This window comes from Nannobrachium achirus (assembly GCF_963921795.1).
Source record: "Nannobrachium achirus genome assembly, chromosome: 10".
Classification (NCBI taxonomy): Eukaryota; Metazoa; Chordata; class Actinopteri; order Myctophiformes; family Myctophidae; genus Nannobrachium; species Nannobrachium achirus.
The window spans coordinates 33,113,051-33,140,588 of record NC_137819.1 but is presented as its reverse complement, the minus strand read 5'-3'; the positions used below and the strand labels follow the sequence as shown (position 1 = coordinate 33,140,588).

The following is a 27,538-nucleotide window of genomic DNA, read 5'->3' as shown; positions in this document are numbered from 1 at the left end:
GAACAATATTGAAAAACTTAAGCTGCTTGGTGCACTCCACAGTCCACAATCAGTCTGTGGTCGATTATAGAAAGCCCCTCCAAAAATGCCTCTCAATAATTCATTTTATCAAAACAAGTAATCTATAGAACGATCGCTAAGAAGATAATCAATAGTTGCAGCCCTGATGCAGGCCAAAGTTTGATCTTAGATTCAAGACTCAGCAAATCCAATGTCTGCTGCAGTGCAATCCATTCATTGGTCAGTGATCAGCCAGTTACACACGCAGGCCTGCTCCACAGGCCCACCACACTGTGTTGAGTGTTGTCTGTTGACCCATGCACTGTTTACGCCGGTACGACTCGTCTCTGTGACATGGTGGCACTCTGTCCTTGTCAACGATGTGTTTTGGTAACAAACATTGAGTCACATTTGAACCCAGGGCCTTCTTGATGTGAAGCGACATAGCTGAACCGCTCAACCGCCGTACTCTTGCACCCCGTCTGTCTGTCTGCATACCGTTGAGCTGCACAAGGGGTGTTTTCCTGAAGAAGTGTGTGAGTGTAGTGGAGTGTAGGAGTGAAATGCTGACAGTCGCCCACGCCTAAAGATCCAGAAACCACACATCTGGAAACCATCTCTCTCTCACACACACACACACACACACACACACACACACACACACACACACACACACACACACACACACACACACACACACACACACAGCAGGGTCTTCGGGGTCTACAGTGTGACTCCATGACTTCACACACAGCTGTGTGTGATTACATCCACACACACATTACACATGTGACTGTCTGTCCTGTATTAAACCAGTCTTTCTGTCTTTCTGTCTGTCTGTTGTCATGTGATAGACCTGTCTGTCTCTCTGCCTGCCTGTCTATCCGTCCTGTATTATACTGGTCTCTGTGTGTGTCTGTCTGTCTGTCTGTTGTTTCTATCCTGTTTCATGTCTGTCTGTCTGTCTGTCTTTCTGTGCTGTATCAGAGAGCAGGGTTCACTTCAGTCAGTTGGTGTGGAATGGCTCAGCACTGCACAGATAAACATTCCGTAGGCATTTGCATGTTTTATGTGTCTCTCTATATCACATATGAACATAGTCAACATACATACTACTACACCGTATTGCTAAACTGCATTTTCTATTTGTTCATCACTATTCCAGTGTCGAGGCTTCACAAGTGACATTTAAAACCCAGATTTATACTTTGTAGTATGAGGGTGTTTCTTGCCAAAAAAAAAGAAAAGAATAAATCTTGCACTACAGGGTATAAATTAAGCTCTACAAACCAAACAGTCCTGAATATATGAGACAATCAATCTGCTCACAGTTCGCATCTGTTGACCAAAGAGGTTCACACCGAGTTCATCTGAAAAGATCTATGTTGTCGTCTTTGGGTGGAAACCAAAACTGTAACTTTTTAGGAAATAGAAGCTGAGAAAAAAATAACCTCTGTTCTAATGCAATGGTTTTCAACCTTTTTCATATCGAGGTCCATTATTTATTCAGCATTTGAGTCACAGACCACCATTTGATGAGATTTAGCCTCTCAGACCCAACACTATTTTGTTATAGTTGGATAAAATTGTGTCCACAATTCATGCTGATTCATGCTGTATTGATGTGGTACCAACGTCAAAATAACAATCCTTAGTCCTTACACATTCTGTAATTATGTGGACTTGTACTAGTAAATTAAGTAATGCAGATTAAAAAATAATGTAACTATTAAAATGAAACCAAATGGACCTGTAAGATACCATTTGCTTTCATTTTACTCTCTCAAGAGTTAAAGTTCTATTGCTTTCATTTAATTAAGTCCGTTGTTCTCAAGGTGGGGCCCTTGAGGGGTGTTTCAAGGGGGTCCCCAGCAAAATTAGTTAATACAGTGCTAGCCGCTCCTACATCTGGCTTTGACTGTATGTATGTCCATCCCGCATTGGCAGTTTTTGCGAGGCGCTTAATGAAATGATCTCAGAAAAGGCACGGCTCAGTTCGCACTGGGTGTGATTTCTCTCTTATGGCCCGCGGGCCATTTGCGGTGCTTTTTTTTTTTTTTTTTTCATTTTCAATCCTCTTCAAGGGCTTTTGGAGAGAAATGAGACCGACTTTGTTTCAACTTTAACGAGTGCATTTTCTCCTTGTGTGACCCTTAACACAGGATTTAAGAATCCCAGGGCTAAAGTATTAGTACCACAACCAATAATAATTATAATAATGGTGGTATAAGGGCAGCAACAGCATTAGAATATCTGAACTGTCGCTGGAGTAGCGGGAACGCCGCCTACGCAGTCGTCGCCCCCCGCAATGTTGTGGCCCTTGGCTTGGTACCCTAGACAGAATTCGGCCATTGGGGAAAACTTAATTGGGGAACCCTGAGCTACATGTTAACAATTTTGCTGCCATTTTAAACATAGCTCTAGTAAGCAGCTGCCAAATTGTCCTTACCTTTTAACGTGGGCACGCGCACGCATCGTGCACAATCTGTGCGCGACTCATCTAGTAGACTGTAGACTCGGTGACAAGCTTTCGAATAAAAAAACCCCCATTGAAATAGACATATCCGTTGCCACGCTGTATTCCTGCTTATCCGCCAGTGTTTACATGAAAAAGCATTGAAAAAAGCCAACTGTGCGCTATGGTAACAAGTGGACACGTTTGCGCACAAAACGCACAATATGTGCGGGGATCATAATCCAGGCGTGTAGAGACTGGATCAAAGTTTCCAAACGCAAAAATCCGATTGAAAATCGAGTGTTCCATCGCCGAGTAGCTTTCTCCTCTGTTACACTGTAAACCAACGGAGGCGGGACTATGGCCCAGGCTCAGACCGGATACGGAAAGCTAGATCCGGTCCAGACCGGAAATGACCGGATACAGTTAGGGGGGCGGGCCTAAAGAGCCAGAATCAGCGAAAATTTGCGATAATACTTTTAATCCTTTCATAATGATTAAAGCTAATTAAACTTCCGGGTTCGACGGGCATGGCACCGCGGTACAGCGGGAAATCTACGGTTTCTACGGGCATCGCCCAGAATGAGTTAATAATGGCTAGGTAATATACATATGTGTATTGGTTAATAAAATCCTAGTCCTATAACAACAGTAATCTTAGAAACAGCTGGAGGTGAGTGTGTTTATCAATGGAGTGAAGTCCCACATTGATTGACAACACTTATCACTGTGTTAAAGTACATCACCTGACCTGACACACACGCACACACACACACACACACACACACCAGGCGTGTCAACTCTCCTGGATTTCCCAGGAGTCTCCTGGATTTTGAACCCCTCTCCTGGGAGTCTCCTGGATTGGCAAATCTCCTGGATTTCTCCTGGATTTTGTATCAAACTCCCAAAATTCACCAGAACACAGGAAATGACATCTACTATGTTAAAAGTTTTATGGGGGAGGACCCCCAGACCCCCCGCTTTAGGGGTGGGGGCAATGCATGCAAGAAAGATCATACGGATATTCACTTAAGTAATGACTTAAAGATGAGAAATCATTATTAAAGATGTCCTTTTGCTTCAGTCATCAAATCTGTACACCAACATTTGGCATGTCTAAGGCTGAAATTGTACACATGCTAGTAAAGTAAGCCTGATAAATGTATCAAACATGCACAAAATTCAACAGAACACAGGAAAATATATCTATTAATACGTTTTGGGGAGAGGACCCCCCAGACCCCGGTTGGGGAGTTCCGCGCACCCCCCAAAAATAAATCTCCTGGATTCTGACAGTCCAATGTTGACAACCCTGACACACACACACACACACACACACACACACACACACACACACACACACACACACACACACACACACACACACACTCTCATCAGCTAAAGTCCAGGCCGTACTGTGCATGAGAGTGAGTTGTCATGTTTTCATGATGACACACTTTTTCATGCGTGTCCTGTCCTACTACTACTGGCTATTGAAGTATGTGTTATTAAACCTTTATTGCTCAGGTAACTCTACTGAGTTACTTCTGTTTTCAATGTCAACCTGAGAAAACATCCAACAACGCATGTACAAAATAAACAACCATGTCGGTCATATCTTTGCAATGCATATTTAGTTATTTGTTTGTCATATCTGCCATGTGCAATTTGTGTTCATCGAGCCTAAAAGGCAAACAAAAGTAGATGCGCTATTTGTTTGTCATATCTGCCATGTGCAATTTGTGTTCATCGAGCCTAAAAGGCAAACAAAAGTAGATGCGCTGGATCCAAAGAAAGCATTTAAGGGGTTTTATTAAAGCAACAAAAGGGAACTAGGGTAAATGGTGCTTATACTTATAATCACATAAAATAAAGCAAAATAAAGCAAAATAAGGTGTATAAAGCGGGTCAACAAAAACCCATTCTTTGTAGCCTCACTGTTCCACTTGGGTTCCTCTCATTCACACACAAGTATTCTATTCTGTCTTGCTGTGGCTAACCTTCCTTCATCTCCTTTCCAGAGCATATCTCCACCTCTCAGCTATTTGTATGACAATCGTCAACAGAAAATGTAACTTGTGACAACCCTAAAAAAAAAACCTTTTCTTTTTTTTTCTTTTTTTTCAAAATGGCTGCCAACTCGGGAAACTCGGGCTGTGGCAGTCTGGGGGTACTGAAATAACTCGGGAAACTCGTGGCTTGGCTATAAATAGAATATGAGGGGTCAAATTAGAGTTTTTTCATGATTCTGAATCCATTGCAAGCATGTGTTTTGCATAAAAAACATTCCTTGGACTAAAAACTCTTAGCCCAAGGAATGTTTGCTGATAACACCAATTTAGCTGTGATGGGTTATCATACCAAAAATATTATCAACAGATATAGAGCTTCTCAAAAATGCTACCTTTGCCACCTTTCTGAGAGCAACATCCTGTTTGGCCCATAGACTACCATCCGGAATCAATTGGGGTAAATTCATTGTAATTTTTGTCTTTGGAATGTGACCAAAAAACTAAAATATAACTGAACTCAAGTCTCCATTGCATGAGTAATCAATAGAAAAAAGTAATTTTGGGGTGAACTACTTACCTTGACTATCTGTTGTTGTCAGCAAGCCACCGTTGTGGCCTTCTTGCCATAATCTGTTTTGAACTCTTGTCTGGGCGATATAAAAATCAAGGCCAAGTACCTGGATATGGATACTGTGACAATAATATCATATTGCAGTGATATTATATAATGTATTAATGCATTCAAGCGTAGTTAAAAATGAAACGTACACATGCAAGCATGTGCACATGCATGCACGCACACAAAAGCACCCTGAAGTACACATGGACACTGCATGATTTGTTGGGGATCATGGCCAGGCCTGTGTGTGTGTGTGTGTGTGTGTGTGTGTGTGTGTGTGTGTGTGTGTGTGTGTGTGTGTGTGTGTGTGTGTGTGTGTGTGTGTGTGTGTGTGTGTGTGTGTGTGTGTGTGTGTGTGTGTGTGTGTGTGTGTGTGTGTGTGTGTGTGTGTGTGTGTGTGTGTGTGTGTGTGTGTGTGGTATATGTCTTGAGAACACAGCTGCAGGATTATGTAACAGATTTATGTATGGTTTGTGTGTGTATGGTTTGTGTGTGTGAACACTGACCACTTAATGGCAGCAGCCACACACACACACACACACACACACACACACACACACACACACACACACACACACACACACACACACACACACACACAGCCCAGAGCAATACGCAATAGAGAGGAAAATATATTCAGTGAAATATAAAAACATCTAGTGAGACTGCCTTAAATTAATAATAATATTGTAGGAACAGTTACCTTACATGTCCTTCATATAACATTAGCATGAAAATATATTAGTAATATCAAACATATAATTTTCGGAATGTCTGAGTGAGTGTCTGTCTGTCTGAGTGTCTGAGTGTCTGTCACAGCGTTTCTCCTCAGTGGCTGAAGCAATTGATCTGAAATCGCATCACCATAAGCATATGAACACACCTGACATAACTGTGAAGCCCGTTTGTCACTTTCACAAATCATATGCTGTATATTAGCATTTTTTATGGTGTACCTATATCTATTCTGCATCTAGCTTGAGGCATATCTATTCTGCATCTAGCATGAGGCAACATGTTTAACCAGCTCTGTGTTTGTGTGTGTGTGTGTGTGTGTGTGTGTGTGTGTGTGTGTGTGTGCGCAGGCGGGCGGGCGGGCGGGGGGGGGGGGGGGGGGGGGGGGGGGGGTCGGTTGTCTGGCCCTGTTACAGATTTTGTCCAAAAATCATGCAGATCGGTACACAGTATCTCTGTAGCCATTAAACGAAACGGGTATTTCTTACATTGATGCTCCTACATATTATCATGCAAGCACCAGTTAAAGTTACTTTCCATCCCTCATATACTGTGTGCACAGTGCACATCCCATAACCCACCCACTGCACATCATTTCGGAGCTCATATCTTTGAACGGGTAAGGGCTAGTATTAGTAATCTATAGTTTCTGCCTGAGAGCAACAATATGATGATACAGTGGTTCCTAAACGTTTCAGGTCCAGACTCCAGACCCAAAAGAGAGATTAGATGTTTGCCTGGGACCCAAACTAGTGAAAACAGCAGATTGGCTGTTTTTTTATTTCTTGAATTTCTTGAATTCTTATTTTATTTGTCAACACTTATGTTGCAATGATTTTTTCCGGCCAATGTCCCGCGTTGCCATGGTTACCATAGACTTCCATGTAATTGTGCAATTGTGTAAAAAGTGCACACCCATGCCTAGATGATGCACCACGTGTGTGCAGGCTGTTCACAGCTTTCAAACAAAAAAATCCGCTTGGAAATCTGTTCAGGCATTCATGATTTATGAGCCATTATGTTTTCTTCAGATGTAAACAAACATGGCTGCCATGTTTGAAAGAATGGGTTGGTATGGGGGTTAAACATGCAATTTCGCGATCGCGATCATGCCTAACACATTTCTGGAGGTCCAAATTTTTTTTTTGAAAAAAATAAATAAATAAAAAACGATTTTTTTTTTTTTTTTTCAAAAACGGCCCAAACTCGGGAAACTCGGGGTTGGCACAGCACTAGTACCAATACAAACTCGGGAAACTCGGGGTTGGCACCAGATGTGTTAATTAAATTAATATTGCATTTAATTTTTTTTCCATGAAAATCCCAACTTTTTGGGTAATGTTTTTTTGAAAATGTTTTTGAAATAACAACGATCAAATACAAAATGTAGGAAACAAAAAAATCAAGGGACCCATAATGTCCGTGACCCGGTACCCGACTCCCGACACACTGTTTGGGAAACAACGTGATAATAGATTTCTTCTCTCTCTCTCTCTCTCTCTCTCCAGGTCCATCATGGCGGAGGTCTCTCTCTCACTCCACCTCTCCTCCGTGCCTCCCCCTCCACCCCCGCCTCCCCCTCCTCCCCCCGTCATCTCCTCCTCCTCCCCTCCCTCCACCTTCTCCTGCCCGTCCTCGCCCTCCAGCGCCTCCTCCTCGTCCTCCTCTTCCTCCTCCTACCGCCATCACCATCATCATCATCACCACCACCATCACCACCACCACCGCCCGCCCCTCCCGCTGCCCCTGCCTCTCCCCCAGTCCGAGGAGGAGGAGGCAGGGCGGGGGTCCTCTCCCTCGGCCAGCCCCCGCAGTTCCAGTCCCACCGGCAGCATCGGCAGCAGCGGGAGCGTGGGGAGCAGCAGCAGCGGCGGCAGCGCAACCTCCTCTACCGCCCTGGGGCAAGGAGGAATGGAGGAGGAGGAAGGTCCCGCGGGCTCCGCCCACGAGGAGGTCTCCACCCACGAGGAGGTCTCCACCCACGAGGAGGTTTCCACCCACAAGGAGGTCTCCACCCACGAGGAGGTCTCCACCCACGAGGTCTCCACGGAAACGGACTTGGTTATTGACCGAGGTGAGGCAACGTGATTGGATTGTGAGGTGTGAGGGCTGGGCAATTAAAGGAGAATGTCAGGCTAGCCGTTTTACCATGTTAATCTGATGTTGTGATGTCCATGAATGATCGGTACAGTATCGGTGCGATCTTTTAAAAACAATGTTTTATCTCAAGTCCTCTGCAGTTCTGAACGCAAGCGGTGGGATTTTCTGCTAAATCACATATTTGTATCACTCAACAATTGCATTTTTTTTACATATATTTTTTAACCTTTTTACATAATTGCGGAAATGTCTCAGAAAAGTTTTGACTCTTGTTGATCTGCTACAGAGGCCAACTGCCATTAGACCCCTCCCACCTCCAGTCAGAGTTAACTCGGTAGAAATGTACTTTTATTTCTCTCTCCCTGCGTCTACCACTCGTTAATGAATGGAATAACATCAGATTACCATAAGAAAAGCAGTCCTCCGGAATTCCCCCTTAACGGAATAATGATTAAAAGAAAATCTATTGGGGTTAAAAAGGCTAATCACGCAAATCAATTTAATCGATTATGAAAACTCTGCGTTACACTTGGCACAAAGATATTGTTGAACATGCATTGATGTGTTTCCCCCCCACCTTGTTCTGCTCCTAGCTGTGATCGACCCGGAAGTGGCTCTGCAAGCCTGCCAGGACGTACTTCTCATGGTCAAACTGCAGAACGGAGAGACGGTAGAAGCACAACTGGAACAACAACAACAACAACAACAACAACAACAACAACAACAACAACAAGATCAACAGCAACAAGAAGATCAACAGCAACAAGAAGAAGAACAACAAGAACAATCACCACCACCACAACAACAACCAGAACAGCAGCATCAGAGCGTTGACTTCACAGTGAGCTCCAGTCCCCGGCAGCAACGCAACGTCTCAGTGTTCCCAGAGATGTCAGACACCGGCTCCATCAAGGAGGAAGAGGAGCAAGAGGAAGGCGAGGGTAGGCCTGTCGCAGTTATTACATAATCGCCTATTTTCAATTATTTAACAAACACAATTATTTTGTCATAATCGTCATAATTGTTTCCGTGTCGAAAAATGTTCATATTTCAAACATTTTCAAAAATAGTGGAAATAGCAGATCTACAAGCATTGCGCTGTGAGCTTGTACTGTAGATCGGCTATTTCCACTACCAATGTTCCCTTTGAAGTATAAAGTTATCAAATATGTCAGGCATTTCTTTATATATTTAGGTTATGTGTAGGGCTGGGTTCGGTAACCGCCGTACCGCCGTATCGCGGTATACCGCGGCCTACCGCGGTGTCAGGGTCCTTACCGCGGTCAAAAAAGACAAAAAATAGGCTATTTTTATTGAGAACGAGCGAGTTTTAAAACGGGGGAGAAGCGAGGACCGCATGCGCTTCATGCCGCTCTGCTCTGGGCCGCGCACCACATGTTTGGAACAATTGGAAGCTTGGCCCGTCACAGTCTCCGACAGAGAGTGAGACACAGTAGACACTGGAGCAGTGCAGTAGCCTCGGTCAGCAGCGTTAAACTTTCTCCATAATCCACACGACACAACTCACACAAGTATGTTTATACATACCTCGTGGCCGTTTCTTTTTTATTCATACGGGCGGAGCGCGACACGAGGACTAAAACCGAAAATGAAACCAGCGCTAGTGAGTACTTTTACAGTATAGCGCGTGTGCCCGTCGTTGTTCGACTACAACCTTTTCTGTCAAGTCTGGTAACTAAAACCTGTTTACTATGTTTATATCACCACTCAATCAATGCGATTTGAGACGTGAGTTTGCATAATCACAGACCGTACGCAATCACTATACCCGTCTCATCTGGTTTGTTCACAAACAGCGTGCAGTGAAGCCCCAGTAGCCTACCAGTGGCGTCAGTTCAGAAAAAGCTAAGGTATGGCAACATGACAGACACCAGTCATGTTGCCATACCTTAGCAACAGGCACGATGAAAGTACATTTTATTATTTCCCCCTGTAGCCTAGGTATGGCAGGTGCCATAGCTTGCCATACCCAATTGACACCTCTGTAGCCTACGTTACTATAGTAACCCGACACTGCAAAGATCTACAAGCTCAGAACGCGTTGCGAACGCGACGCGTTGTGAGCTTGTAGATCTGCTACTTTCAAAAGCCAGACCCACTGTGCTGTACGGGGAACTCGAGCAGTCGGGCTTATAGGACCGTGGAGAGACGAATTTTGGGCAGATGATAGGAATATTTTGTCTTATCGCCGAACCTTAATTAATAGATACGGGGGTGCGGTAATTACCGCAATACCGGCGGTAAATGGGAGGACGGTAACCGCGATAACAAAATGTTGATACCGAGCCACCCCTAGTTATGTGTCATATCTGCCATGTGCAGCTTCAAAGCCTACAAGCCAAATAGAAATGTAATTGTCAACAACAAAAACACAATCAAATCGTTAATCGCAATTATTCGAGTGACAATTAATCGTCATGTGAAATGTCATAATCGTGACAGCCCTAGGTGAGGGCCAGGGAGGAGAAGGACAAGAAGTGAAACCTCCGGCCAATCCCAGCCCCACGCCGTCGTCGTCGGACTGCTCGTCCTCGGCCAAGCAGTCGTGGCTCCTCAGGCTGTTCGAGTCCAAGCTGTTCGACGTCTCCATGGCCATCTCCTACCTGTACAAGTCCAAGGAGCCGGGCGTGCAGGCCTACATCGGCAACCGGCTCTTCAGCTTCACCGACGAGCAGGTGGACTTCCACCTGCCTCAGCTGCTCAGCATGTACGTCCACATGGACGGCGAGGTCGGAGACGCCATCAGACCTTATCTGGTGAGACTCTAGTCTATTCCATACCTAACTGATTTATCTGGTGAGACTCTAGTCTATTTCATACCTAACTGATTTATCTGGTGAGACTCTAGTCTATTCCATACCTAACTGATTTATCTGGTGAGACTCTAGTCTATTCCATACCTAACTGATTTATCTGGTGAGACTCTAGTCTATTCCATACCTAACTGATTTATCTGGTGAGACTCTAGTCTATTCCATACCTAACTGATTTATCTGGTGAGACTCTAGTCTATTCCATACCTAACTGATTTATCTGGTGAGACTCTAGTCTATTCCATACCTAACTGATGTCGGACGTTTTGCAACACGTTGTCAGGCTGGATCACAAATTGCAGATTGGAACTTAACAAAGTCCCAATCCTATACTAATTAATACTCCTTACACATACTATACTATTAGACCCTCCAGAAAAACGCGGGCAAAAATCCTTGATTATGCGGGCTAAAATCCTTGATTTTGCGGGCAAAAATCCTTGATTATGCAGTGAATTATGCGGGGTTTTTGTGTGAATTTATGCGATGACAATGCGAAACTATGCGAAATATGCGGGAACTTGTGAAAGTTGCGATTAAATGCGAAATTATGCGAAATATGCGGGAACTTAGAAACATATTTATAGCCTATATGTACAGTATATATACATATTATAATAAAAATTGATAACTATTAATTAAACCACTTTAATATACAGTACACTGGCTATTTGGAAATAGACAATCTACAAGCTCACAACATCACTAAGTAGTCATCAAAGAAGTCAAAACACGAATTTAAGGGTCCTTGAGTGAATTGAGAAATGCAAAACAGACTTTTTTGACTGCCTTTCATTATTTTCAAGGCAAAAAAGCAAACCTCTGTCAAATATCTGCAATTTAATTACCTTAATGGGCTACATCAAGGCAAAAATAATTACCCTATGGCCTAGGTGATTGCTAAGGATACAGCTCACTGCTAAAGCAAAACTCTGGTTTATTTATGTGGTTTTGCTCTCTCTAAAGGGATTTAAGGGATTAAAATGTTATGCATTCAATTGCTGTTCCTATCCATCCATGGAATACTGCGTGCTACTTTTTTTCGGAGAGGTGCTCGTTTGCTTTGAACGGCAACGACACAACGTTTCAAACGGAGTACAATGGAGACCTCAAAACAAGTAGGATAAACTTTAATTTGTCGTTTCTTGAAGTTTGAGGACCGAGGAAGAGTGTGTTATTCTAGCGTCACGTTGGCGAGGGCCAACGCTAATACCGTATAGCCTACATATGCCTGCATCTCTCTCTCTGTCTGCCTGCAGTTCTCACGGTGCAGCGTGCACGCAATCGCACGGCACACACACACACACACACACACACACACACACACACACACACACACACACACACACACACACACACACACACACACACACACACACACACAGACAGACAGAGAGAGGAGCCACGTGTTTCTCAGCGCATCATTGTTTTGCTTCTGTTTTGTGTCTGAACGTGATTGAACGGTGAAGCATGACTATACTTTTATGCGAAAAAGTGCGGGGATTGTGAAATCAAGCGATGCCCGCATATTTCGCATATTTTCCGCGGAAATATGCGAAATATGCGGTGAATATGCGGGGATTGTGAAATCATGCGAGCCCCCGCATAATCAGCTGCATTTATTGATTATTGCGGGAAATTCTGCGATCGCATAATCGCGTTTTTCTGGAGGGTGTATACTATACTATACTATACTATACTATACTATACTATACTATACTATACTATACTACTATGCTTCACTTCACACTTTTCCTGTGTTCTTTCTCTGCAAATGGAAGCCATCATGTAATTGTAAACAGTAGTAATCATTATTTAATCCTATATTGCTTTGCCTCCTCCCCTCTCAGATCCATCGTTGCAGAGGGAGCATCGCGTTCTCCCTGCAGACCGCCTGGCTGCTGGGGGCGTACTCCTCAGACATGCACATCTCCACGCAGAGACACTCCAGAGGGACCAAACTCCGCAAACTCATCCTGTCGGACGAGTTGAAGCCCAAGAACGCCGCCGCCGCCGCCAGCCCCGCCGCTCCCGCAGACTCCAGAACCGCGTCCGCCGGTTCTGGATCCGAGGGTTCCATGATGACCCGCTCGCCTTCATCCATGACACCACCCCGCTCCCATCACCATCACCACCACCACAGACACAGGAGAAACAACAGCAGCCAGGTGGAGGCGTCTTCGCCTCCTTCTGCCTCCTCCTCCCCCTCCCTGCCGCAGGGAGAGGAGGGGTTCTCCTCTCCCACCAGGAGGAGAACCCACCAGAGGTCCAAGTCGGAGGCGGCCGCGGGAGGAGCCTCTGGTCTGGGCGGCGGACTGCTGAGGTCGGGGAGTCACCCCATGGTGGAGCACCAAGGTCACGAGGAGGTATGAATATACTTAAACTAGTCCTTTCCCCGCCCTTACCCATTTTAGGTTTGCGCCCGCTTCTCCCGTTTTATAGTAAGATATTATGATACTACGTGAACCAGTGATGCGCGGGCTAGTGATTTTTATGGACCGCGGGCCCCCGCAATTTTAATTATCTGACCCAGCCCAGCCCAACCCGCAACAACGCATCAATTTTCACAGCCCAGCTCAGCCCGCGGCCCGCCGTTATTAAATACATGTCAAATACGTCTTTGAATGTGGATTTTTAAGGCAGCTGTGCAAAAACAGAAAGGAGAAACGTTGAGCATTGATTTAGAGCACATAGCCTAACAGTGCAGTGCAAGAGAGCCATACAAAAATATCGTTCGAACATTTAAAAGCAATGAACCGTTAATTAGCTACATGACGGCGTGACGACATGCATGCTTATTTTAATTGATAACACTCCTGTCCTGTATGAGTATGACTATACACACGGAACACAACTACTGTATCACAGAGAGATGAGGATCGAGTCACAAGCCTATTAGTCACTGGCGCACCGCGCCGAGACACCAAAGCAACAGCTCTGCGCCTCTCAACATAATTTGTTGAGAAAATATTATTTCCTACAATCTATGCTCTCACCGCAGCACGACAGCATCCAACCTGCAAAAGGTAATTAACCAGCTCCTTACCTATATCTGCTGCGGAGGTGCAAAGTTTATCAAACGTTCAAAGGGTGTACGTTGTTTAAGTCAAAGGAGCATTGTTTTCATATCATAATATGAACTTTAGTTTAGTCAAAAGCTTGTACAATCCAAACTGGTCCACACGTGAGTTGTTCTGGGTTCTGTCTTCTGTTTACATTAAGCTGAAGATAGGCTGTGTCAAGTAGCCAAAAACTAACAAAGCAGAAGCACTTCCTCCCAAGCGGTGGTCGGTGGATTTCAAAATAAGATAGTTAAACTCCCATAATATGATTAAGCAACGGTTTTATTTTCAAGTCTACTTACAGGAAGTAATGGACTTAATTAGAATTACATGACACGGACCAGTTTGGCTGACGAGCATAGAAGGACACTTGGTGCGCATTATAGACCGAACGAGACCGCCTCAACCCGCCCCGCCAATAAAGTGTACATTTCTTGGCCCAGCTCAACCCGGCCCGCGGGCTGACCGCGGGGGACCGCGGTCGCGGGCCGCACCGCGCATCACTAACGTGAACCAATCATGGAGACCTACTGTAGAGATCCCCTATTTAGAGTTTGGTGGCCAAAATGTCACGTGAAGCTCACGTGTAATGTCTTAGGAAGAACACGCACATCTAATCCCCAAACAAGGCAGGTGCTGAGCGGAAAAAGAAACGGACTGAACCCCAGCATCTGTATTCTGAGGGGAACAACATCCAATCTACAAGCTTGTAGATTATGTTTGTTTTTTGTTTTTTTTAACTAAAACTTTTAGGCATAGGGGGTAAGGCGGCGGCCCTTCGTGTAGACGGAAAAAGAATAGGAAAAAGTACAGAGCCAGCTCTAGTTTATTTTAGACAGAGTCTAGACTAGGGTTTCGCACACCATTGGGCTCCAATTTAAAACATTGTTAGTTAGTTAGTTAGACGGTGAACAATATGAAAACTTATCAGTGGAGATTCAGAGATATGTTTTTATTTGCGTGCGTGCCTCTCTCTGAGTGTGTGTGTGTGTGTGTGCGTGCGTGTGCGTGCACGTGTGCGTGTGTGCGTGTGTTTGTGCATTTAGTGTTATGAACAGGAAGTAAATGTGTTCTTTCAGGAAGTCATGGTTACCAGGAAGTTATGATGTTGTTGCATGCAGAACAGGAAGCAGGTCATGGATCATGTTCCAGTGTTCCAGTGACAGGTCTAAACTGGAACCCAGTTGAAACCAGTCTGCTGTCAATCCACACACTGTTGCAGATAAATTGCTAAACTGGTTGTGCTTTCAAGATATGACCAAAAGAATCGATGTGAAACTAAGTACAGAACATAATACAACCGTAAAAGAAAAGAAAATTAAAAAACTTTAGAAGGATTATAAGACATTTATAGAATCGTGTCAAAATAACGACTTTCCAGGTCTTAATAGGTTTTAACTAAGCAAAGAATATCACTTACCCTACCTTTTTATTTCATCCATTTGGAGAATACAGTCTAACCAGATGTCAGCGTAATGTCAGACTCCAGAGTTAAATTCACTCTGTGTACAGTATGTCTGTGTGTTCCAGGGATCCATGTTTGATAAACAATGAGGTTTCTGGTGGGATGTACAGCATCTCACTGGGAGGTTGACTGCTTAAGACCTGGAACGCATTATAACGCATTATTACTTCAACCATTATGTTATGCTTTAACTATTAAAAAAATGTGCAGATATACAAGCTCTCAGTGCGCTGCGAGCTTGTAGATCTGCTATTTTTGAAAAATCCTGAAAGTCTTTGAATATGTTTGACCCGATTCTATAAATGTCTTCTAAATCCTTCTTGTAAATCAGTGGTTCTCAAACCTTTTCATGCCAAGGAGTCGGACCCCCAAAATGATGTGCATTTGGCCGCGGACCTAGCCTGACACTGAATTTTCATTTTGTTTCACTCCGAACATATTTTTTTGTAATGGGCGTGGCTAGTGATTCAGGGGTTTGGAGCTAGGCTACCACAGACCCTCATCTCAAAATATGTTGTTCCAGGGAACCCCTAGAAGCAAATATTTGAGTTACAAATGTTCGCTTTTAGAAAGATATATTCAAAGATCTGCAAAAAAATACCACAACTTTTCAAAAATAGCAGATCTACAAGCTCGCAGGCGCTGTGAGCTTGTAGATCTGCTATTTGTGTTATAGTTAAAGCATAAAATAACAGTTAAAGAGGTTCCAGGTCTTATTGGGTTAACTTTTCTCTGACTGGAAAATGAAACGTTAGACTGGATGACCCAGGAAGAGCCCAGACCTAAACATGAGATCTGATTGTCTGAGTCATAATACAATACAATACAATTACAATACAATAGAAGCAATATGTGATATCGTTGCTGTCCGTAAGAAACCTTGTATCTCCATATTTCAACTTAAAATAATCCCCTACTTTCTCATACTACAGTGTCACACAAAAGCAAAAGATGTTTCGTGAATATTGAAACAACGAGAATTTTTAACAAGAGTTTGTGACTAAAATAATAACTACTGCTTTGGAACACGGGTTCTTTACTTTTTTCCTTTTGGACACACCCGACGGCAACAATATGCACATCGTATGTGTGTTAGAATGTAATGTTAGGTAAGCATGTACTTAAGCAGGTTTTCTGCCTTCAATCCCCTCCGGTAAACCCTTGTGACTCGGGTTTCATGTGGACGACAGCCGGTTCAGACAATCTGATGTGACGGTGCAGAATGCTCAGATAATTATGTGGAAATGAGGAAACAAAATTACACATCAACTGTTACAAAACTGCATGATGGAAAATAGCTCCTGTGTTGAGCTGAATGTTTAACCGTGCAATTCTCTTGTAAACAGTTCCCTATACAGGCCTGGAGCCGTCATTTACAAACTAAACTGAACTGGTTATCCTAGCAAGGAGCCTATATTTTGTTGCTGTCGTTGGTGGAAATCTCACATCCAAAACTGTTAAAGAATAGCAGATGTACAAGCTCACATTTTTACACGTTTTGAGCTTGTAGACCTGCTATTTTTGATACTGCAGTATAATCAAGTAGGGTATTCATTTAAAGCCATACTGTGTAAGATGCCCAACTAGTGGTCATTAGCCCTATAGCAAACCGCGGTCGCGTCCGCGTCTTTCGGACGTTTTTCGTACCTTCAGACCCCCGCGTCTGCCTCCACCTCGCTGAGATCTATCTTTTAAGGGGTCCCTTGTTCCTGTGCGTTCAGTAATTCCAGAGATACGGACTCCTTCACCCTGCCTGGTAGGCGAAATTACCTAGAGAAGGGATGGTACAAACGGGCGACAACAAATATGGCTGCCATAGCGACCCCACTTCAAGATGCGCTGTGATTGGCCGGCAGTTGTATAACCCTCGCTGTGATTGGCCGGTAGTGTGATGACGCAATTTTCGCGCGAGATCCGGTCCACGGCAAGGATCTCAGTTTACATACAGAGAAGGCTTTACAGGCTGAAATTCACGGCGCGGATCTTCTAAAACTTTTGTGATTTAATAGTTAGGAGAATTTTAAGATTTGTTTTATAAAAAAAGTTACATAGTACAACTTTAAGAAAAAAAGTAGCATAACAACTAAATTAATAATAATAATAATAAAAATAATAAAAAGATTGGCTACTCTAAATAATAATAAAGCTCTAAAACCCAAGAATTGAGTTCAACTACAACAAACTGCATTTCTTGGCCTTTCTTTTTTGTCTTTTACCTCGAAACATCTGCGTTAGAGTGTGGGAGTCACATGACGGTAGAGTGCATGTTGGGTCAGGGCTAGTCTGGGACAACAATCCGGAACCGGCATTTAATGCCTTGATCGGCCAATTTAGGATAAAACAACAACAACAAAAGTGTCCCATCGAACGTAATCTATACCACATGCTGATCACACAGGCTTTGGTCACAACAGGCCTACTCTACATTTCCACATCAATTAATTAACAGGGTTAACCACACTCGAATGCATCGTTGTACACACAGCCTCTCTCACCCAGCTGATACAGTCCAAGCATCTGCTGTCACAACTTGTATATCAAATCAAGTATATATTACACAGTTACCTAGACCCAAATCAAGTGGCATCAATGAGTAGACTATCGCCAGGGTTGCACACAGAAATAACTGTAGCTGGAGCCATGAAAAGGTTCAGTGAATGCAAAACGTCTTTAGGCTATTCTTTAGTTGAGTGAAAGCATTTAAAGTGCACTCAGACAGTCGCTAATAGAACTACATGTTAGTACACATGGTGTGTGTGTGTGTGACGTGCATGCGTGGGTGGGCATTTGACGCCAGAGAGCTAGTCTTGGCCGACTGCCTAGATGTTTTCCAGAATAGAACTCTCAGATACTGCAATGCCGCCATCCGGTGGCATAACTGAGTAACATTAAGTACAGTTAAACAGACTGTTTCAGTTAGCAACCCACCTTCAATATGCTGTGAAATACTGCCAGTTATAATAAACATCATCACTCTCTCTTTTCTCTCTCGTCCAGCCGGAGCGCCTGCGTCCCCAGAGAGAGTTCATTAAGTCGTTGATGGGGATCGGGAAGCGCTTGGCCGTCCTGCCCACTAAAGAGCAGAAGACTTCCAGACTGATCTCAGAGCTGTCCTTACTGAACCATAAACTCCCTGCCCGCGTCTGGCTGCCCACCGCTGCTTTCCACCACCATGTGGTCCGAGTTCCTCACACACAGGCCGTGGTACTCAACTCTAAAGACAAGGTAAACGCGTGTATATACTTAAGGCTCTAACAGAGTCCAGGGTGAAGAGCTATTCACTTCACCTCGTTGTAGTTTCCTATCTATCACCTAGGCTTTGTTATGTATTTTTAGGTGATAGCTAGAAAACTACACCGCGGTTAAGTGAACAGCTCTTCACCCTGGACTCTGATAGGGGCTTTATACAATACATATGTGTATATGTTACAGGGTAAATGGGTAACTCAGGGAGACCTCGGTAAGAGCGCTCGTTTTGTAGTTCACCACACACTAATCACCACCAGATGGCGACGTCAGCCACTGGATAAGAGAGTTACGTCACGCTTTGAACTCGCCGCAGACCGGAAGTGTTTACTCTTTATTTACTAGCCTAGCCTAGCCTAGCCTAGCCTAGCCTAGCCTAGCCTAGCCTAGCCATTAGCTCCATTGTAGTCACTTGGACAGGGCGTTTAACGTGCGCTTGCCCAGGCCTTACGGCCTGGGCATAAATATAACGATTGCATTCACCACGGCTTCGTAACTCGCGCGGCGCTCCGCCGGCCGCGCGGCCCTGGCCCGCTCTTCGCGGCCACTCGCGCCTGCGGCGCTCGGGGGCGAAGAGCAGGACCAAGGTCCGCTGGCCTTCGCGCCGCTTGGGGCTTCGTGGACCCAGGGGGGCCTCGTAACTCGTTTGGGCTTCGTGGATACAGGGGGGCTTCGGTAGCCGCTCGCAGTGTCGTGGACAATAGAGCGGCGCACCGCCTGGAGTACGTTGTATTGGCGACCGCTTGCTCCGCCCCGTGCCGCACCACGAGTGCTCCGCGTCTCGAATGCCCTGGTTCTCTTTAAAACCGTGACATATACACACACAGGCTGTAGTACTTAACGCAATAAATTAGCTAAACACATACAGTACAGCACATAATACACAATGTAAAGATGATTCTGATTGTTGTAATGTAATCTAACATAGTATTAGCTTATATAAAATAACATTATCTAATATAATTGAATCTAATGAAATCTAACAATAATCTAATTTAATTTAATCTAATCTAATCTATTTTAAAACTCATTCATTGCCTTTTCAAAATGGCCCCCAAGTTCCTCACTACCACGTTCCTAAATTTCTAGTGCACAGATCATTTTTTAGTGCACGGATCGTGCACGCCCATGCCTAGATCATGCACCATATGTGTAGTACTTTTTCACAGCTTTCAAACAAAAGAATCCGCTTGGAAATCCGTTTAGGCATTCATGAGATAGAAGCCTTCAAAGTCAAACAAAACAAACAAACATGGCTGCCATTTTGAAAGATGTGTTTGTATGGGGCTAAACATGCAATTTCGTGATTGATGATTTGATTATATGGTGTTTTTCTAGATAGATATCCTTTTGCATTTGTTATATTGTTGATGATGTACTGACATATTATCTTGTTTATTATTGTGATGTTATCTGCTGATTGTAAGTCGCTTTGGATTAAAAGCGTCTGCTAAATGCCTAAACTGTAAACTGTAAACTGTAAACTGTGATTGCGATCATGCCTAATACATTTTAGGCATTTTTGGATTTTTTTTTTTTTCAAAATGGCTGCCAACTCGGGGAAACTCGGGCTGTGGCAGTCTGGGGGTACTGAAATAACTCGGGGAAACTCGTGGCTTTGCTATGAATGAGTTAATACAGTCTAACATAATATAATCTATAATACATAACATAATACATCGTCTCTTGTGGGTGGAAACCTCACATGTCCAAAACTGTTACTTTTCAGGATTAAAATTCTAAAATGGCAAAAGTAGCAGATCTACAAGGTCAAAGCACGTCGCTTCAATATCTGCTACTTTTGATGCTTTTGTGTGACACTGTTGTATGATCAAGCAGGGCATTTATGTACGAAAAACACAAAAAGTTAAAATAGGGAGATAAGAGGTTTCTGCCCGATAGCTAACTTTATTCTAATGTGATCTAACATGATCTAATGTGATGTGTAATAGCACATTTCTTAACGTGCTTCTTTTCCCTCCAGGCTCCTTACATCATCTACGTGGAGGTTCTGGAGTGCGAGAGCTTCGAGACCTCCCCGGTCCCCACGCGTATCCCAGAGACCCGGCTGATCCGGACGGCGCGCTCGGCAGAGAACCTGGACTGCAACGGCAGCCACGGCAGCGCGTGCGGAGGCATCACGGCGGAGCAGAGGGCCGGCAGCTTCTCCACCGTGCCCAACTACGACAACGACGACGACGCCTGGGCCACCGACGACATCGGACAGCTGCAGGTGGAGGTGAGTCCTGTCTTGTCTGGACCGCCGCTGGCACCACTACATTTGGTTAAACTAGTAAAGACCTGAGGCTGATTCTACAAATGTCTTCTAAATCAGAAGTTCTCAAAAACCTTTTTGTGATTCAGAATTATTCAAAATTCTAGATTTTTCACAAATGTTCAAAAAATGGCAGATACACAAGTTTGCAGTGCGGCACGAAGTGACGCGCTGTGAGTTTGTATATTGTATATAAAATGACGCAGATGCTTTCCCGGTTAACTTGGACCCCATACGTTGTTGAGTGGAGTCCCTCAGGGAATCATCTACGTTCCTGCAAAGGTTTCCCCCAGAATATATAGACGCTGGGATTTCAGTTAAACCGATGATGACGATAAAAAAAAATCTAAACAACAACTAAAACACACGTCTCTGTATATTCAATGAGTCGAAAAAGTGCTAAGAAATTGAACAATAGATGCAGCTAGGCCTGTCACGATGATTAATTACCACTCAAATAATTGCGATTAGGGATTTAATAGTGTTTCTGTCATTGAAGATTGGAACATTATGAACGAGAATTACATTTTCTTTAGGCTTCATAAACAAAGGTTGCACAGGGTAGATATGACAAATTGACTAATTAAGATCAATAGCTGATCTATCTTGTGGATCTGCCATTTCCACCATTTTGGAAAATGTTAGAAAATATACGTTTTTTTTTAGTGGAAATTATTGATTGTGACAATTATGCAAAAGTGTGATTATCTCAAATATTTTTGATTAGGCCATTATGTCATTTTGTGATAGGCCTAGATGCAGCCCTAATTAGTCCCATGTGTATCCGTTGCTTTTGTGCTCTGTGATGGAAAAACTGGAAGTAGCGATTTTATTCTCTCTCATCATTATGGAGAGCAGGTCTCAAAAGGTCTTTGCTGATGAGAGCAGCTGTAGCTTTTAATTTCCCCACAGGGTTTAATAAAGTAAGTAAGTCAGTTGCCCATGTGGCCCATAGGTCAGGAGCCTAGCTCCTGTTTCTGTAGCGTGAGGCAGCTTGATGTACAAATAACCCCCCTGGCAGGCCTGGCAGGGGTCATCAATATGTCCGTACATGGACAAATGTGTCTGTGGCAAAGACTTGGTCTTGTCCTTGGAAAATGTAAACACTGTTATACTGTTCTTATTTTGATCATACAGTAGGACCCAGTTACTGAATGTCAAGCCTCCAGGTTTTCTTCAGAATGTATGACACTTATTTTCTATGACTCTATGGCAAATTGGGTGGCCTGTCCTACTAGTACTATTGGTTCACAAAATTGCTTTATGTGCTTAACTGTGTACGGGTCCATTTGGTTCCATTTGAACACTCAGATTTACAGACCTGTTATGGACATTCTGGGCTAGCTCTTTGTGTTTCCGGTAAAAAGTATTGTCCACTCATTTTGTATGTCTTGGGCAAATATTGAAAAATGTAGTTTTGACAAAAAGATCCACCACAAGCCAGGGTGATGAGATGACCCCCTGGACGTGATGCTACAGGGACATATAGAACTCTTGCTGCATGAGTGCCAAGCAGGGAGGTATTGGGTCCCGTTTTTCTAGTCTCGGAATGACTAAAAGATTGAACCCCGACCTCCCAGTGTCGGGGGGACACTCCCACAAGGCCACTGAGCCGGCAACGAGTTCTATCCAAATAAAAATGGCTGTACCCAACCTTTTTGCACCATGGACCTGCTACTTTCCAGGACGATTAGAAATGTATTACTTATTAACCTTCAATGTATAGAGAAATGTCTTGGCTGACAGAGTATTCACTTTTATACCACAAGAGGGCATAGTTCACCTTTGCAACTGTTTTAGCACTGGAACCATACTATGCCCTGCATTTAGACAGCTAGGATTATTTCAATTTCAAGATCACAATTTACACTAGAAAGTCAACAATTGACAATTTGCAGTTGTCTCATAAGCAAACAGTAATAAAATAGTCTCAAAGTAAATGTCAAAGGAAACACAATGTTCAGTTACCATGGGAAACAACATCCCAACATGTCTTCTACAATGTTCATTCATGGAATATGAAACATGGATATTGGGAAACTGTTTATTAAAGGTGAGCAGGATGTGACGTATTGTTCTTGTCGTTGTTCTTTCTGTGTGTGTGTGTGTGTGTGTGTGTGTGTGTGTGTGTGTGTGTGTGTGCGTGTGCGTGTGCGTGCGTGTGTGTGTGTGTAGTTGGCGGAGGGCCAGGCGAGCAGCAGTGACAACATCAGTCAGTTTTCAGTCGACAGCATCACCAGTCTGGAGAGCAAAGAACCTGTTTTCATAGCAGCAGGAGATATCAGGTACACACACACACACACACACACACACACACACACACACACACACACACACTCAAAGCTGTTCTGTTCTGGCCCAGAACAGCACCTTAGGTTCTCAAGTTCTACCCAGTTGTTGTGTTAAGATTCGTTGAGTCAATGTGACTCAGCTGTAATGTGATGTTGTCTTGTGTTGTGATGTGTTGTGTTGAAGGCGTCGGCTGTCTGAGAACCTGGCCCACCCCCCAACATCGTTCAGACGAGACCCAGAGGATCCATCAGCCGTCGCCCTCAAAGAACCCTGGGAGGAGAAAGTCACGTAGGATTACATCTATATTATTTTACATCTAATAATATATTCTGTATTTTATACCATCTATTGATGAAAGAGAAAGCTAGATGGATGAATATAATCTATATCTGGTGAATGTGCATTTTAGGTAAAACTATGTAAAACTATATTGATTTTCGATTTGTGCGTATTTTCTTTATTTGTGTGTGATCAGGAGGATTAAAGAAGCGTCTCCGTACGGTGCCTTACCAAACTGGAGGCTCCTCTCCGTTATTGTTAAATGTGGAGACGACCTGAGACAAGAACTGCTGGCTTTTCAAGTACTGAGCCAACTACAGGTACTACACTATTACTATTACTATTACTAGTGCCATATCAAGTACTGAGTCAACTATTACTATTATACTGATCCAACAGGTTCTACAATATTAATTTAGCCAACATAGTCTCAAATGGATCTCTCTCCCTCTCTCAATTTCAATTCAAAGGGTTTTATTGGCACGAGAAAACATATGTGCCAAAGCAGAGGTGTACACAGTACAATACAATCAATCAATATAATACAATCAAAATAAAATATGTACAATTTGAAGGGGTGGAACAGTTTTCATGTATGGAGATTACTGGATGCAGACAGTGCAAGGATGTTTACACCATGATCGGTAGTCTTTAAGGTGGTTGTGTTCTCTCTCTCTCTCTCCAGTCTATTTGGCAACAGGAGCGCGTTCCCTTGTGGATAAAACCATACAAGATCCTGGTGATGTCATCAGACAGTGGCATGATCGAACCCGTCCTGAACGCTGTGTCTTTACACCAGGTCAGTCTCACATCGGAAACCAGTTCACTTCAACTAATGCAGCCCCCCCTTTGTGGTGGGTGATTGCATTTTAATTTAGACGCCCAAGTAATGCAAACTCAGATGCACAGTCACAGACTGCTGCTATTAACCTTGCAGCTACAGTATAGTTTAGTAATCTTATGTGGTTTAGAACCTGCCTACTGTATGCAGTAATTTCCACATACTGTACACACATACCTGCATGCACACAGAGCGTTTCTGTATCCGCTCTAGATAGCTATAAGAACTGCCAAGCAAAATGGTGTGCTTGTTGTTGTTGTGCCACTGTGCAAAACTAGTTTTTTGGTTGTTAGTGTTTTTAGTTTATTCCGCACCTGACTTTGGTTGTGAACAGTGCAGTACTGAATGACATGCTAAACAATAAAGATGTCATACTTGAGGGGTGTGAGGGTGGAACCGGTTTGACTTCCGTGCCTGCCTGCACTACCGTGATGCTAAATTCTATGACTTCATTTATGGGATTTATCCATCCATTAACAGTGCAGCATTTGCTATAAAGAATTGTTTCTTTTTGGCAAGCGACACTCACTGAGGTACTAAAGACTAGCATAAATCACTATTCAGACACTGGAAACCAGTTCTCAACCCCGAGTCTGAGATACCAGAGGTAGAAATCCTGAAACTGCTATTTGTGGTTAAAAGTACTCTTTTGTCTGTGTGCGTCTGTGTTGTCAGGTTCGTAAGCAGAGTCAGCTGTCCATGTTGGACTACTTCCTGCAGGAACACGGCAGTTTCACCACAGAGAACTTCCTGTCTGCCCAGAGGAACTTTGTCCAGAGCTGTGCGGGTTACAGCCTGATCTGCTACCTGCTGCAGGTCAAAGACAGGTACATGTCTGTCTGTCTGTCTGTCTGATCTCCTATATACACGTTTATTGTCACATTACGTGTACAAAAAAAAGGGTGTGAAATTATTTTCTATACAAGCTCTATACAAAATTGCAGTTATAAAAAGAAAATATCAGTATCGAGTTATTTGTTTTTTATTTTATTTTATTTATTTTCGAGCCCTGGTCAGTACCCTCTCTGTCTCTTTTTCACTCTGTCTGTCTCTCTTGCTGTCTGTCTGTCTCTTTCTGTCTTCTCCCTCTGTAGACATAACGGGAACATCTTATTGGATTCCGAAGGTCACATCATCCACATCGACTTTGGCTTCATCCTGTCCAGTTCTCCTCGGAATCTTGGCTTTGAGACGTCTGCCTTCAAACTCACCTCAGAGTTCGTAGACGTGAGTGTCTGTCTGTCTCTCTCTCCATCTTTCTCTCTGTCTGTCTGTCTGTCTGTGTTTGACTGTCTGTTTATGTACTAGATCAGGGGTCTTCAACGTTTTCAGGCCAAGGACCCCTTAGTCGAGAGAGGACCCACAACCTTTTCAGAGATTCCATAGTTTCAGCAACAATTATCAGTGTATTTTGGATTCATGTCAATTTGTTTTCAGCTATTTAACCACTTGAACTAGGGATGGTCCGATCAGGTTTTTTGGAACCGATCACCGAGCACCGATCACAAAAGTTTGATCACCCGATACCGATCAATCACCGATCCGATCAAGTTATTATTTATATATTATTTATATTTTCTAAATGTTAATGTTTTAACTTTAATTAATTAATTCACTCATGAATTCATTTATATATTTGCCTTATAGTTATTTACAAGCATTACTATGTATTTATTATCATAGCAGTAACTCATTATTCCTTCAGCACTGTGGAAATCAATACCCCAAAATGGCCTCAAGTGGGCATACTGAACGGCTGGTTGATCGGATGCACCGATCGGATCAGATCGGTGAATTTACCTTTTGATCTAAACCACCGATTATCGCCGATCACGCTTTGATCGGCCCGATCCGATCCATTGCCGATTGATCGGTAACATCTCTAACTTGAACCTTTCACCGCCGAAAATAGCCAATCTACAAGCTCACAAAGCCTCGCATCGTGAGTCGCTGTGAGTTTGTAGATCAGCTATTTTTGGCTAAAGTTCTCAGAATATGGACACTAGGGTTCAAGTGGTTAATATAAAAAAAAGAAGAAAAGATTTCTCTATCACTCAAAGATTTGGAGGACCCCCTGTAGTAACTCTGAGGACCCCCTAGGGGTACCGGACCCCCTGTTGAAGACCCTTGTACTAACTAGATGTTGATCTGTTGATGATCTGTATGCTTGTGTGTTACCTTAGGTGATGGGCGGTCGTGTTGATGATCTGTATGATTGTGTGTTACCTTAGGTGATGGGCGGTCGTGTTGATCTGTTGATGATCTGTATGCTTGTGTGTTACCTTAGGTGATGGGCGGTCGTGTTGATGATCTGTATGCTTGTGTGTTACCTTAGGTGATGGGCGGTCGTGTTGATGATCTGTATGCTTGTGTGTTACCTTAAGTGATGGGCGGTCGTGTTGATGATCTGTATGATTGTGTGTTACCTTAGGTGATGGGCGGTCGTGTTGATCTGTTGATGATCTGTATGCTTGTGTGTTACCTTAGGTGATGGGCAGTCGTGTTGATGATCTGTATGATTGTGTGTTACCTTAGGTGATGGGCGGTCGTGATGGAGATATGTTCCTGTACTACAAGATGCTGATGCTGCAGGGTCTGATCGCTGCCAGGAAGCACATGGACAAGGTCCTGCAGATAGTGGACATCATGCAACAAGGTAACCTTCTACTGATTTACAGGCTATAGAGGGTATTGCGCATGCATAATGTGAATGGCAAATCGAGTGGCAAAGTGAGTTTAATATCATTTAATGCAATCAGATAGGACTTTTCTGTTTGGATGTATGGGCTGTCAAGGCCAGAAAGTAGTTTTTAGCCACTCAGTATGCGTTCCCGCATAACTTCTGGGTATGAAGCTGATGTCACGCACATACCCTCTATTCAAAACTAGCAAATATAGAAGCTTGTAGATCTGCTATTTTTTTTAAATGTCGTGAACATATGTGCAAATCTTCGAATGTATATATATATATATATATAGATTTTCCTATAGCAAACATTTTTATGAAACAAAGTCTGACTTATGCACACCTCATCGGCTCAGTTCTGGGTCTGAGAGGCCAAATCTCATGAAACGGTGGTTCCGTAGCTCAAACGCAAATAATGGACCTTGATATGAAAAAAGTTGAAAACTGAACTCACCCATTTAGACCGGGAACGCATTATTACACATTATTAGGTTAACCACTATTTGTGTGTGTGTGTGTGTGTGTGTGTGTGTGTGTGTGTGTGTGTGTGTGTGTGTGTGTGTGTGTGTGTGTGTGTGTGTGTGTGTGTGTGTGTGTGTGTGTGTGTGTGTGTGTGTGTGTGTGTGTGTGTGTGTGT

The 27,538-nt window shown here is 43.5% G+C and overlaps 1 protein-coding gene across 1 annotated transcript in view; it reads left to right on the top strand.

Moving 5' to 3' along the window:
• LOC308293371 (phosphatidylinositol 4-kinase beta-like) overlaps positions 1-27,538 on the top strand; it is a 36,363-nt gene that overhangs the window by 4,893 nt on the left and 3,932 nt on the right. Inside the window, exons 2-14 of the mRNA XM_080735854.1 lie at positions 7,330-7,895; positions 8,515-8,862; positions 10,385-10,698; positions 12,606-13,121; positions 18,280-18,507; positions 20,513-20,767; positions 22,979-23,088; positions 23,279-23,383; positions 23,571-23,694; positions 24,060-24,173; positions 24,891-25,042; positions 25,310-25,442; positions 26,751-26,871. Coding sequence (XP_080591980.1) covers positions 7,337-7,895; positions 8,515-8,862; positions 10,385-10,698; positions 12,606-13,121; positions 18,280-18,507; positions 20,513-20,767; positions 22,979-23,088; positions 23,279-23,383; positions 23,571-23,694; positions 24,060-24,173; positions 24,891-25,042; positions 25,310-25,442; positions 26,751-26,871 — 3,079 coding nt within the window. The 5' untranslated portion in view covers positions 7,330-7,336. The remainder of the gene's footprint in view (positions 1-7,329; positions 7,896-8,514; positions 8,863-10,384; positions 10,699-12,605; positions 13,122-18,279; positions 18,508-20,512; positions 20,768-22,978; positions 23,089-23,278; positions 23,384-23,570; positions 23,695-24,059; positions 24,174-24,890; positions 25,043-25,309; positions 25,443-26,750; positions 26,872-27,538) is intronic.